This window comes from Streptopelia decaocto (genome assembly GCF_964273445.1).
Source record: "Streptopelia decaocto genome assembly, chromosome: 9".
NCBI classification, from domain to species: Eukaryota; Metazoa; Chordata; class Aves; order Columbiformes; family Columbidae; genus Streptopelia; species Streptopelia decaocto.
In genome coordinates, this window is record NC_138664.1 from 19,580,630 (window position 1) to 19,594,146 (window position 13,517).

Here is a 13,517-nt window from a genome sequence, read left to right on the forward strand (position 1 = left end):
TGAGGTCTGGTTTGCCTGACAGATATTGAACAGCAAGCAACATGTTTATCCCCAGAGCCACGAGCTGTCATCGGAAATGGCATCGGTCCATCCCTGGGAGCATTTGCTCCCCTTCATCTTCGGGGAGCCCCGCCAGCTCTCCAAAGGTCAGCCTTTCACCCCGGCTGCCCAAACGCCAAGAAATTATCGACAGCGCTCCCTTTTAATGCTGTTACTCCAACCCCTCGGCCAGCATCGCCCAGCGGGAGCGAGATGCCGATCGGCTTTTCTGCATCAGCACATTTCTGCTGCGGCGGGGAGGGAGGAGAAGGCGGGGGGGTTCTCCCTCTGCTCACGTTTGGGGATGCTAATGGGCATGACGCACCTCGGAGAGCCGCAGCGGTGCATTACCCAGCTCCGGGGGCTGGCAGCGAGGGGAGAGGCTGTTCCATCAGCCTCAGAAAGCCCAGTTTGGGGGAAAAAGCTCCTAAAAACCACCAAACGCCACCTCCGGTTACTTTTCCTGGCATCGCTGTGAGATGGTGTCGGTTTAGACGCAGCAGGGAACGGAAAAGTCAAACGTGAGAGCATATTGTTAATTTGACCCCAATTGTTGGAGGTCCTCTCACCAGGACACGGATGGGAGATGGTGTTCCAGATTTCTCCCCCGATTTTGGGGGCTGGGGGGTAGGAGTTCTGTCTCCCACCGGCTCGGCGGGACAGATGGATGCTCTGTGCCGAGGCGTCAGAGCTGATGCGCTGATTTGGGCAGACGGCTTGGCGCAACAACCCGCCCCTGCCAAGGGCCACCTGGAGAAGCACAAAAAAGGGGCTGGGGAGGAGGAGGAGGAGGAGGAGATGCCTTCGTCCTCCTTGGCTACCCTAGTTCATCTCCCCAAGGCTAGTGCAACATTGGCACAAGCAGAAGCGGAGGTGGCCAAGCCCGCAACGTCTCTCCTGCCTTCCCAATGATGAGACCATGTCCCGATCCCCACGGCTGCCTGTCCGGAGGGTGCAGATCCCAAAGTGAACGAGAAGCTCCAGAGAAGCAGGTTCAACTGGAGGGTATCCAAGGGAAAGAGCCTAAAAGCAGATTTATCTTTGAGGGGTGCCCTGCTGAAGGTGAACCCAAGCGCCCTTGGCTGCGGATGCTGATGGGAACCGACAGGCGAGAGGACACGCTGGGCTGGCAGAGTGATTGAATCCGATTAGCCTGCCCGGGAGTTCGCTGGGGGAAAGCCATTAACCTCTGGAACCTGAAGCTCCCTCCTCCTCTTCCTCCTCCTCCCAGCCTTCCCCTAACCTTTCCTCCCAGGAGTTAGGAGTTCATCCTCCCCAGGAACGAACTGCATCCTACAGGTGGGGAAACTGAGGCAGGAAAAGGGAGAGGATGGGGATTACGCAGCTCCCCAGAGCACCCTGTCCCTACATCCCTGGGGACAGCATCTTTGGTGATGTGCAAAGACAGACAGAGCCATGTGGGCACGAAGAGGAGGAGGAGGAGGAGGAGGCAGCAGCACACAAGCCAGATGGCCGGTTTTAATCACCCGTCCTCCCGCCTTGGGCTCCTGCGGGTCTGCACTGGCACTGCCGCCCATGCCAGGGCTGGGGGCTCGCCCAGAGCCCGGTCCCACAACTGCATGGGGCTTTGTGTGTATTTATCCATCTAAATCCAAAGTAAAAGTGTTTTGTCCGCATTTAGAGGAGAGAAATAGCCCTGCTCCGGCTGGGAAACTGCAACCTCAGGTAGCAAAGAGATGGGGGGAGCAAATATAACTGGTGTTTTGTATGATAATTCACCACCTCGTGAGCGACTTGGCATTTGGCCGGCCTCCTTTAAGTGATATTTTATTTATAGGCTCCCCGAATGTGTCGATACAGGGCGTCTCACTCCAAGATGATAAAAATTCAACACACAGGACGTGGGGGAAGGACTGAGCCGGAGAACCATGTGCTCTGGTGGCGCTGGGGACCAGCTGGATCCATCTTTTCCAGCCGGCTGGACATCTGCCCTTGCCACCCTTTCGGCTGGCACTTTTCGGAGGTGAAGGGATGGAGCAGCTGCCTCAGCTGCTCCATCACACCTCGGCATCCCCGCTGTCCCCTGCTTCTCCCTCCCTGCCAATTTTTGGCAGGGCTCGGGAACAAAAGCGGGGCCCTCCTCCTGCCGCGTGCCGAAAGCATATGTTTCCCTGGCAACAGCTATTTTGAAGATGTGCGTCGTGAACTCGCTCGGGTGGTACTTGAGCCCCTAGGAGGAGAAGGGCTCAGCCTCCGAGAGGCGGCACTCGAGCCGGGGGAAAAATGAAGGACAAAGGCACAAACGAGGAGCTGCAGGCAGCACGAGGAAGAGGAGGGGAGTGTGTCTTTGGTGCTCAAAGCATCGCTTTGCCGCTAAAGCTTTTCCCTGTGTGGGAGGCTCCACTACCCTGTGGAAGGAGGGATGCTCAGTAGTACCCAAGTGGGAGGGATGCTGCCGCCCCCCTGCATCCCCGCGGATACGCTCGGTCCGTACCTGTGGGCAGCCATGGTTGACAGAGCGGGAGATGCTGAAGGCTGATGCTGGGGGGTCTGGGAAGGTGATGGTGGTGGGCGTGATGTCGGGACAGGCCATGGGACGTTTCTCCATGCGGTACCTGAGAGGTGACGGAAAGGGGGACTGTCAGCACATGGAGGGTGGTGCCAGCTCCTGGCAAGCCAAACAATGGCACCAGGGATGCTCAGGGTGTCCAAAACCCAGCCATACCCCACCCATGTCACCAGCAGCCGGCTGTGGCCACCACTCACTTGTACTCCTGAACATTGGTCACAACTCTGGCCACTGCGACGAGGGCCTCATGGCGGGTGGCCAGGGGGGCTGACAGCCCCCGCAGCAGCATCTGGGAGAGGGGTTACCAAATTTGTGGGGGTGAAACAGCATCAACAGCTGCCAGAACAGCATGCAGCATCCTCCTTCTTGAGTCGGGGTGCTCTGGTCCATCCCAGACCCTGCCATCCCCTGTCGCCAGGGCCACCTCTCACCTCCAAGGCCACGTAGCTCAGTCCATGGTAGCGAGGGATGCAGCTCCCTTTGCGGGTGACAGTGACGTGCAGAACAGTCCCCACGGGGTCCTGCTTCCTTGGCTGTTTGTGGAGGAGAGTGGATGTGGGAGGAGGAAGGGTCAAGGCCACCAAACGCGGGCACTGAGCACGCACACGGCCCATCGCCGGCAATAAAGCACCAACTGATAATTAAACCTCACTGTCCCCTGGAGCCTTCCCGGAAAAGATCAATATAATAAATCTTTCTGCATTTAAATATTTAATCGCTCCCAATCTCTGTGCAGGGAAGAGGAAACTCATTTCTGATCTGGGGGCAGTCTGCAATGAGTTTGCCAGGGACCAGTGGCACATTGGCAAAGAGACATCCTCACTGAAGGGCTTGGGAAGTGGCTTCTCTCTGAGGCTGGGGACCTGCCTGCATTAATTAATGCCCAGCATGTTTAATGAACCCTCCGACATATGGCCCAGCCTCGCATCTCCTTTCCCAGGATATTGAGGGCGAAAATCACTTCCCAGCTTGCAATCCCATCCCTTTTCCTCCACCTTTTCCTACTGGAGAGAGATGAAAATAAACCCAGCACAACGCCTGCCTTGTTCCCACCTCCCGCGAACCTCACGTGCCTCTTTGAGCACCTTCCCCGACTTGCCAAATTCGGGTTTTCCCACCCGGATTACGTCGTTACACAAGGTTCCCTTTGCCCACAACCCCAGCTACAGCCCTGGGGTGAAAACAGCAAGTTCTAAGCAGGAATAAGCAGCGGGACGGAGGGGCAGGCACTGTACCTACCAGCACCAGCCTGCAGCGGTGGGGCTGGAAGGGCTGGAGGTGTCGCACTGGCAGCTGGAAGGTCCCCAACACCTCCTTGGTGGCTTTGTCTGCCACTGTGAGGTTCAGGGCTGGAAGGGAGAGGGTCAGGCTGTGAGAAGTGATGGGGAGAGGTTTGGGGATGTAAATGGACAGAAGCATCTGCCCTCTCAGCGTAACTCAGTCTCCATATATCCCCTGGCATGGCAGCATCATCCCCACGGTGCTGACACCCCCAGCTCTTCCCTGAACTTAAAGCAAAGCTGCAATTTAGTTGACAAGCACGAGCAGGAGCCTTTTATAAGAAGAAAAAAAAAAAGGAGCTGATGGAAGGGAAAACCGCCCTCTCTTTATGCTGCCATCAAGACTTGGGCTTCCCTTCCCCCAGCTTAATGACTGAGCCACCTTAACTCCTCCTTGGCCACCCTGGTGATGCCATGGGTGTGCAGGGACCCACTGCATGTCCCCGAAATGTCCCCAGAATGAAGAGGATGCACTGGATGAATGCATGGACTACAGTTTCCCCAGCTCATGCTTTTCAGTGAGTGCTCAATTTACATGGAAATGTTCGTTTTCTCCCAGCCCCTTGTGGAAAAAGCACCAGGGAAAAGCGTTTTGGGGTCGAGCGAGAGACAAGTGGCTTTTCTGCTACTCGTCTCTGATGACAGATCACGCTTGGCAGCCCAGCTGATGGAAATCATGTTTCTGGGCAAGAAAAGGATGGAAAGCATATTTCTGGACAAGAAAAGGTGTGCGCTGCACCTGGAAATGACAACTGCGGTCTGAGCATGTGGGGGATGAACATCTCTGAGCATCGGGAGGTTCTGAGGAGGGATGACAAGCAGGGTCCCAGCAAGACTCCCCGCATCTCCCCGGGTACCACATGGGGTAGAGCCGAAGTATATTAAAAGCTCTTCCATTTCATTAAGGTCAGGGCCTAAACGGGATTAGGCACGATGTGACGATTGCCTCCTGGAGATTGTTTCACAAGGGTCTGATTATAATCAAAATCCTGGCCCCAAATGCCACAAGTTTTATTACAATTATAGACTTGAGCAGCCCCGAGCCAGGTGCAACAGCATCATGAACTATGGGGAAATATTTGGGGTTCTCTTCCTTGGTGCCGATTCCAAAGTGGGGATCTGGAGGGCGCCTGGAGTTTGGCATTGTCACCTGCAGCCCTGTGTCCCTCTGGCTCTATCCTGAAGCACGAGCCACCGCAGCCACGGTGGCATGGGGCATTTGTCCCCACAACAGCCACCTGCCTGGGTGCCACTCAGGATTTTGGAGCACAGGCTCCCTAATCTCCCCAAATTAACCCTTTGAGGAGACGAGTGCCATTCCGAGTCCCCAGCATCGCTGTCCACAGGCTCCTTGGGTGCTCTCACCTGCCCAGCCCGCATCTTCAGCATCTATTTCCACTGTCACCTCCTCCTCCCAGGAGGGTGCGTGGGTGGGCACTGAGGACACACGAGTCACCTCCGCCTTCTCGTCCCCTCCGCTGGTCTTACTGGGAGAAAGAGGGAGGGAAACCAGGCTGGTTACTGGGTGAGGAAGGGCAATGTGTCAGCAGGAAGCTGGGGCTGGGAGGGGGGACTGTGCTGGGGGGCCTGGGCTGGTTTTATTCCCGGCTGTCAGATGCTGCCAAGCCCCCAGTGACGGAGGTTTGCAGCCCCTTTTATCCGCAAGGCTATTTCGGACCCCGGAGGCTAATTATCCAGCTGTATTGATGAAGGGACTGGGAGGAGGCTGCTGGGAAAGGAGAGAGGAGATGGAATGTTAACGACCGCCGTCATTAAACCCGGCACATAACAAGGCTGAGCAATAATTACTGCAGCGTTCACAGTAATTCTTCATCCATGCTCATGCAGGGCTGTCACCATCAGGGCAGGTTTGAGGTTGTTCCTCCCACTTTTATCAAGTGACCATCAATGGATACATTGATAATAATTGATATATTGATAATAATTCCTCCCCCTGCATTAGCGGGGGCGGACAGATCTTTTTGGGGGTCTTCACTTGGTGTTGTCCTGGAAGCTCTACGACAGTGGCAGAGTCACAGTGCCTGGTGACATGGTGTCCTCAAACCCTTTCCATCCTTGACCGCAGGGTGAAGGGGGACGGTGACATGGCACCAGCCCAATATGACACAGATGTCCCCAGCCCTGCCAATGGGGTTGCTCTGGATATTAAGATGATAAAGTGTCCGGTACTGGCTCCTCCAGGAAAGCTCCTGCTGGAGCAGAGCCAACACGGGAGAGGTCACCGGAGCGCTGCAGTGACAGAGAGCAGATGGTGGCACTTTGCCGCTCCATCTCCGGCAGAAAGGAGATGACAAAAGTCCTTCCAGATGCAGCATGAGCTCCAGGTACCAGTGGGACCCAGCAGGTTCATCCCAGAGCTATAAGCTGGATGGCACGATGCTCCATCTCCTGCAGAGATCAGTCTGAAGGACCCTCAGCCCAGCTGCATCTACATGCCCTGCTCATGTCCCACGTGTTCCCTTTCTCAGCGGAGAATCCCACCTGCATCCCGCAGGGATGGAGCTGAGCCGGCCGGCTCTGGCAGGTGGGAATTAGCATCAGGCGCAGCGTTATGGAGGGGTTGGACGGAAATTTGCTCTCCAGTAATGAGCTCTGTGGGGGATTGGTCTACCAGCAACGTGCGCCGAGTCCGAATGAAGCCAGACCTGGGCTTGGGGGGGTGGGAGAAGGGGGAGGAGGAGGGTGAGAACCGGCTGCTCTGGGCCCCTCTTCATTATAGACTTGCCTAAGGATGAGAGAGGATTCAAAAAGAGCTGTGAAGTGGGGAAGGGAGGGAAAAAGCAGCCCCCGGCAGCACAACACATGGAGATGCTGCTGTGATGCTCCGCATCCCTCCCTGCCTGCTCCAGGGCGTGCACTTTGCTCTGCGCACGGAATGCACCAGCCACCCACTGCTGCGAGAAAAGATAAGGATAAAAGATAACGGCAGCCGCCGCTGGGGAGTTATTATACGGCAGTGTGCTCGGGGACAGCGTCACGCGAGCCACCCCGCTGCGTGTGACACCTGGGTGCCCAGCAAAGGGCTTGGTAGGGCTGTGTCCAGCCTTGGCAAATACTTATTTATCCAGTGTTATAGCTGATTATCTCCACAGGGTGAGTTATAGCTCAGGGCCGACATCCTGCAGAGGCAAAGTGGTGGTGCAGGTGCATCGTTCTCAGGGAACAAAAATCCTGCGCAACACGAGTTGGCAAACCCAAAACCCGGGGTGTTATTTATGCCGCAGGTGTAGGATTTGGCCCTGGGGAAGGTGATGCTGCTTCCCACCACTGTGCTCAGTGCTGAGCCTGGGGATCTCCAGCACAGTTTGGATAATTAAATATGGATAAATATGCAATAAATATCTGTATAATAAATATATATATAAAGGAGCCCCTGGCTTCTTTTTGGGTACATGGCAGAGGCAAAAAGCTTTGCCTGCAGAAGACCCTTCCTGGGTGGAGCATCCCACCTGCCCCACGGCAGGACCGCTGCCTGTGCAGGCAGGACCGCAGGCAGGACCACAGGCAGGGGAGGATCGGAGCCCCATCCCCCAGGCTGGGAGCAGCCGGCGCATTCAGCAGCGACCTTGAGTTTCTTCTCTCAGTATTGAAAAGCAGAAAGGCAGAAGCGAGGAGGCACTTTCACCCGCCCGCGGTACTCGATGGAGAGGAGAAGCCACCGGAGCCGGGCGCTTTGTGCCGTTAATTGCCAACACACCTGGCTTCAGCTCTCCAAGGTCATCTCTGCATCCCGCCAGCCTGGGAGCAATTTATCTGTGCATGTGACAGAGGGAAAGAAAGATGCGGTACAAACCCACCGGTGGTCCTGGAACCAGAGAGCAGGGATTTGCTCAGGATTCAGAGGAAGAGGAGTGAAGCCAGGTACCTAGAGCATCCCTCAGGTGAAGGGATGACCCCAAGCTCATTGGGATGCTTGAGGGCTTTCAGATTCCCTCCATCCAGCCTTTCCCGCCCCGTGAGGGCTGGAACAAGTGGTACTGCTCCCCTCCTCCTGGCTCATTGCTGAATTTGGGGCGGTGATGCTCTGAAGACCAGCAGTTTGAGCTTGGGCTGGCTCCGCTGGTGGTACCCACCTGCTTCAGGGGGGATTGGCTGCCACCAGGCCCCCAGCAGCACATCCACCACCCGCTTGTCCTTCCCGTCCCTCAAAACCCACCTTTTAACTGCAACATGCTACTCTCCTTCTCCTGGAAAACAATAACTGATTCCCTTCTGCCCTGGATCCCTCACTATGGTTACTAAAAGGCCCCTCATGTGTCCTGCATCCCTAATACCACCCTCCCCTCCATTGCTCCCTCGTTACCATGGCAATGCGGTGATGGAGCGGCACCAGAATGTAAAGAGAGATGCAACAACCACACGCCACCCTCGTGCTATCATTTAGGATATTGATGTTTAAATCTCCCGAGATTATCTGGAGATAATTGGTTTATGGAAATAGAGACAACTCCTGCGGTGGAGCTACTCCGGCTGTCGGGGCGGAGCACGGGGATGTCGGATGTGGCTGGCACCGTGCAGAAAAGGCTGTGCCACACCGACAGACCTTGGGACCCCCTTCACCTCCAGGCTCGGGGCTTCTCCGCTGGAAAATGCCCAGTAAGCAACAGTTTGCTCTAGAGAAGAGCTTTCCAGGCTCTGACAGCCGCGGCTGCTCGTTGTCCCCAGCAGACAAGCCCTGGCTCTGCTGCCTTGTCCCCTGTTTGGGAACCAGCCCGTGCATCGCTGCCCCAGGGAGATGTCCCGGAGAAACCAAACTCCCTAGGGAGCTCCAAAGCGATGCTCCAAAGGCACTGACAGCCACTTTCTCCCTTCTTTCCCAGGGAAGCGATGCTAAAGCCGCTCTGCCTGCTGGAAGGGCTCTTTGGGCTGGCAGGCTTACCCCCCGCTTTTAACACAGACCAAAGCGCAACCGGCTAATTGAGTCCCCCGGCACATGCATAATGCACGAGCAGCCAAGTTCTCCTTCCCCAAGTATCCTGTTTTATTTATTAAAACCCTCTTTTATTTATCATGATATCATCCCCAAACCCAGGCAGCATTACCTTGTGGATTCTTTGACATCATTTTATACTTTCAATATTAGGAATGCTTTCTTCCCAATGTCCCAGCGAGCCAAAGCACCCAGTCCCCCATTTTCCCCCGCTCCCCTCCCCACAACGAGCATCCCACAGAGATGACACTTATGCGTATCACCACTAAAGGGGTTTTCTCCTTCCCTGGGGCTTGCAAAGAGTTAATAGCAGGGTCAGAGCTCCAAAACCTTTTCGCTGTGTCCCCACCATCTCCGTTGTCCCCCTTCGCAGATGCTGGGTACTCACATGACAACGTATGGCCACGGCACCTGGCCCTCCCGTGTGGCTGGCAGATTGGTGGCACTGTGGAGGGTGACAGTAATGGCTTCCTTCCCCGCACAGGCCATGTGTCCCCCGCCAGCCCCCAGTGTGTGCCTGGGCTCGTCCATCCCGGCGGGGGACTCAGAGACCTGTCAGGAGCAAGCGGGAGAGATGTCAAAGTGGGGAGCAGCTGGCAAAGCTACAGGGACATCCCTGTCGCTCAACCTTGTCCCAATGTCCCCAACCCAATTCTGAGAGCCCAGGCCAGGGAGATGATGCCTTGGGTGCATCTTCATCACCCAGGCTTGTCGCCACAACCTCTGCTGGATGCTGAGAGCCTGAACAGGGGACAACAAGCCAGGGAAGTGATAACGTGGCACGTTCCCATCACAGCTGCCTCCTCCCTGTCCCCGGTACCCAGCTGCGGCTCCGCACCACGGATGTCACTGTGTCACGGCAGAGCCACAGCAGGTCCCAGGCTCTCTGGGAGGACACCCAGCTGCACGGGAGCATCCTGCACGGGGTGAAACCAGCTCAGCATCCCTGCTCAGTGTGGTCCCATGGGGGCTAGCAACACCACGGTCCAGTCAAAGACCCTAAGCCAGGTTAACAAAAGGGGGATTAACGATCCAAAGCATTTCCATCCCACCCAGGGCTCTCAGACCTGCCAACAACACCCCTTCCCCAGTCCCACCACTCCCCTGCTCACCCTTCTTGCCAGCCCAGGCATCTCTGCCATTTATTATATATGGGCTCCGCAAGAACTGGGATCTCAGCCCAATTCGGGGGGGAAAAGCCCAGAGGCTCATTAATTCTCACCAGATGATGTGATAAGGAGCAGCAAAGCCACAAGCTGCCGCTCCTCACCCTCGATGGGGACTGGCCCCGCACCCATCACACCCCATCCACGTGCGAGACGTCCCCCCAGCTGCATCCCTTCCACGACACCGCCTCGGGAAGCACAAATACACCTAATATTGCACTGAGCTATGCCTACAAGGAGTTAAACCGACCCTGCAATGCTTCAGGCCCTGGAAAGCAAACCTTTCTGCATCCTTCCACCTCCCGGGGTGAAGGCAAGAGCTCCAGCCCAGCGACCACCCTGGGGGCTTCTCAAAGCCACTGCCTGCAAATCCCCTGCGACGTGTGGTTTTGCCTTCAAACCCTGCAGCGAGGGGCTGGTTCATCCAAAACCTTCTCCTTTGTCTCTCCCAAAGCTGCAACAGTGACGGGAGCAGCAGAGAGGTGACCCGTCACCATGGGGGATAACAAACCTGAAGCCAAGTGGGATGGAAACGTGGGTGCTCCGACCACCGATGGCTCAGGAAAACGTGAAAATCAGCTTTCTCCCCCCTTAATTTTTTTCCTGTCAGCTGAATCTTGGGGCTTTGAATTGTGGACACCTCAGAGCTCGCTGGGGGACACCAGACACTAAGCTTTTATGCCATATTTCAGTCCCACACTGCACCCTTATTTACAGCTCCAGATCACTATTTTGGGGAATTTCCCGTGTTTTCTTTCACATTCCCAATAACAGAAGCAGGTTTCTTAGCACACATCTTTTATACCCACCACTTATATTTACACCTCCCTAAAACCAAAAAAGAGTAGGTTTTGTTGCTAGCAATGCACGATAATTAGTGAGGGGTTTTAATAGAAAATTCACGAGCAGTTAAGCTAAGTAAAACTCAGCAGGAGAACAAAACATTTTAAAAATAGCAGGTATGAACAATGCCAGGCTTTGCAGGCGCCTGGTACCCAAAACCCTCAGCAAGGCTGTGATTAACTGCTGAAAAAAAAAGAAAAAGAAAGTCACAATTGAAAGACAGGAGGAAATTCAGTATTTCTTCCAGTAAGGAGGGTGCCTGCAGTTCCAGGTAAAGCCCACGCTTGTTTTTCTCTTACTCAGTGGGAAGCAAAGCTTCTCCAGCCCTGCCAAGTCAAGTGCTCTTACCCAGGAGTTTGCAACCTGTAGCTTGCGGAGGTGGAGAAAATATAAAGTTCCCGCATCCCCAAGGGTCTCAGCTGGGAACAACACGTTTGAGCATCACCGACTCCTGCAGAACATCTCGAGCGTCTCACTGCGCTGATCCCACACAGCACCTTAACCCTAAGCCACCCTTAAAGCATCCTTAATGATGATTATTAATTATTCACACTGTGATGGTGCGGGGAGGTTGATTAACGGTGCCTGAGCTGCCATCATTGTAATTTGTTTTTCTATCAACTACTTTATCATCTGGAAAGAAGCACCGGGGCCCAGGCAGCTCCTCAGCCAAGATTAAATTGCTTCTGGCCGCAGGCTGACAAGTCATAAATACCCCCAGGAGCCTGACAGTTAGTTTGGGGATGACAGCCCAGGCTGGGAGCCAGCAGGGACATCCAGGCACGGCACTGCGGTGGGACAGGGCCTCCTCCACCCCACCCCAGCCCCCTGCCCACATCTGGCCACCACAGCTGCATTTTCCCCTTGGCAGAAGGTTGCTTCTTGCAGGATGCTCCTTGAATTTGGATTTCTCCGGTGCTTGGGACGATGTGCCACTGCTCTCCAGGACAAGAAACCAGCGGTGGGAACGCTCGCAGCCCCGAGCTCCTCCCTGTCCCCGGCAATTTATGAGCAGCTGTTGGGAACGTGGCAGCTTTATCTTCCTCCTGAGACTTCATAAAATAATAGTAGGCTCCATAAGTGAAGATAGACTGGGGCTGGTGTGAGTTTTCTTACGTGATGTCTCCCCAGGCTCCTTTCAAACCTCCTCACGGCAGCTAAACACCGACAAGCCGCTTCCCCTCCCCTGGCAGCCGAGAGGATGGGAAAATAAAGTGGCACTTGGCTTGTTTAAGCAGCAGGACCTGCCCACAGGTGTCACCTCCAATGCTGAGCCTGGACATGAGGAAAATTAAGGGAGTGGAGCACCTCTCTTATGAAGAAAGGCTGAGGGAGCTGGGTCTCTTTAGTTTGGAGAAGAGGAGACTGAGGGGTGACCTTATTAATGTTTATAAATATATAAAGGGTGAGTGCCACGAGGATGGAGCCAGGCTCTTCTCGGTGGCAAACAATGATAGGACAAGGGGTAATGGGATCAAGCTGGAACACGAGGTTCCACTTAACTTTGAGAAAAAACTTCTTCTCAGTGAGGGTGACAGACACTGGAACAGGCTGCCCATGGGGTTTGTGGAGTCTCCTTCTGTGCAGACATTCAAAACCCACCTGGACATGTTCCTGTGCGACCTCACCTGGGCGTTCCTGCTCCAGCAGGGGGATTGGACTGGATGATCTTTTGAGGTCCCTTCCAATCCCAAGCATACTGTGATACTGTGAAGAGCATGGTCAGGACATCCCCGAGCCAGGCCAGCCTGAAGATGCTGGGTCCCCAAGTGTCCCTCAGGACATCCCAGCAGATGCAGCTGCCTCCTGGAGCTGGACCACTGCAGAGCATCTCCTGATAGCAGGGATGAGCAGCCAGATACAGCCCATGGGCTGTGTCATGGGCAGCGAGCACACATGCACCCCTGAGCACAGGGGAACCGGGGTGGCGATGGGATTTTACACATCATCAGGCAGCAAAATGGGATGAATTGCAGGCTTATAGACCACGAGCAGCCCAGTAAGGGCTTGGCGGCTGATGGGCGAGCGGATGCAGCTGCTTCGCCCAGACCAGCCTTCTCCCAGCATGCTGCACGAGGGACTGTTTAGCACCTGAATTTAGGGGTTTTTGGGGGTGGGAGATGCATTGCATGTCCTGCTGTCCCCAGATCCCCAGGAGCCCGCAGTGACACCCCACACCTGTATGGGTTTGCAACCCCCCCCAGCATCGTGGCTCCTCGTCTGTCTGCCCCACTCTCCAAAGCAACCGGAGCCTGGGCGCTAATCAGATTGGAGGCTGTGAAATCTCATTTTGAGGCTCTATTAATGCAGAGCTGGCATGGCACAGGCCCCGGCCTGTCTCCAATGAGCAAAACAAGGAAAGCAATCTAGCTGGGAAAAAAACCAGCAAATGCATCTCCCGGAACAAGCTCAGGGGAGCCGGCCAAACACAATTACAGTTAAAAGGAAGATTAAAACAGTATCAGCACTCTTCCTGCTCCCACCTGTGGGAGAGGAGCACCCAGCTGCACCCATGGGCGTCCCCAGCACCTTCAAGCGGGGATGTCACCGCTGTCCCTGCGAAGCAAAGGGCTTTTGCTTTTCATTTCTAGGAGCAAACAAGTGTATCCTCCACGCCGCAAAGGCTCGAGACTCTCTCAAAACACAAACAGCCAGAGTTTTTTTTCTCTTTTTTTTTTGAAGCAAACCCTATTGTATTGCAAGGGGTA

At 55.0% G+C, this 13,517-nt stretch overlaps 1 protein-coding gene across 1 annotated transcript in view; it reads right to left on the reverse strand.

Annotated features, from left to right (window-relative positions):
- Positions 1 to 13,517, reverse strand: part of CCDC33 (coiled-coil domain containing 33) — a gene marked incomplete at both ends in the record, with an annotated part of 34,506 nt that overhangs the window by 14,167 nt on the left and 6,822 nt on the right. Inside the window, 6 exons of the mRNA XM_082061102.1 lie at positions 2,495 to 2,615; positions 2,767 to 2,858; positions 3,001 to 3,102; positions 3,809 to 3,918; positions 5,215 to 5,336; positions 9,189 to 9,352. Coding sequence (XP_081917228.1) covers positions 2,495 to 2,615; positions 2,767 to 2,858; positions 3,001 to 3,102; positions 3,809 to 3,918; positions 5,215 to 5,336; positions 9,189 to 9,352 — 711 coding nt within the window. The remainder of the gene's footprint in view (positions 1 to 2,494; positions 2,616 to 2,766; positions 2,859 to 3,000; positions 3,103 to 3,808; positions 3,919 to 5,214; positions 5,337 to 9,188; positions 9,353 to 13,517) is intronic.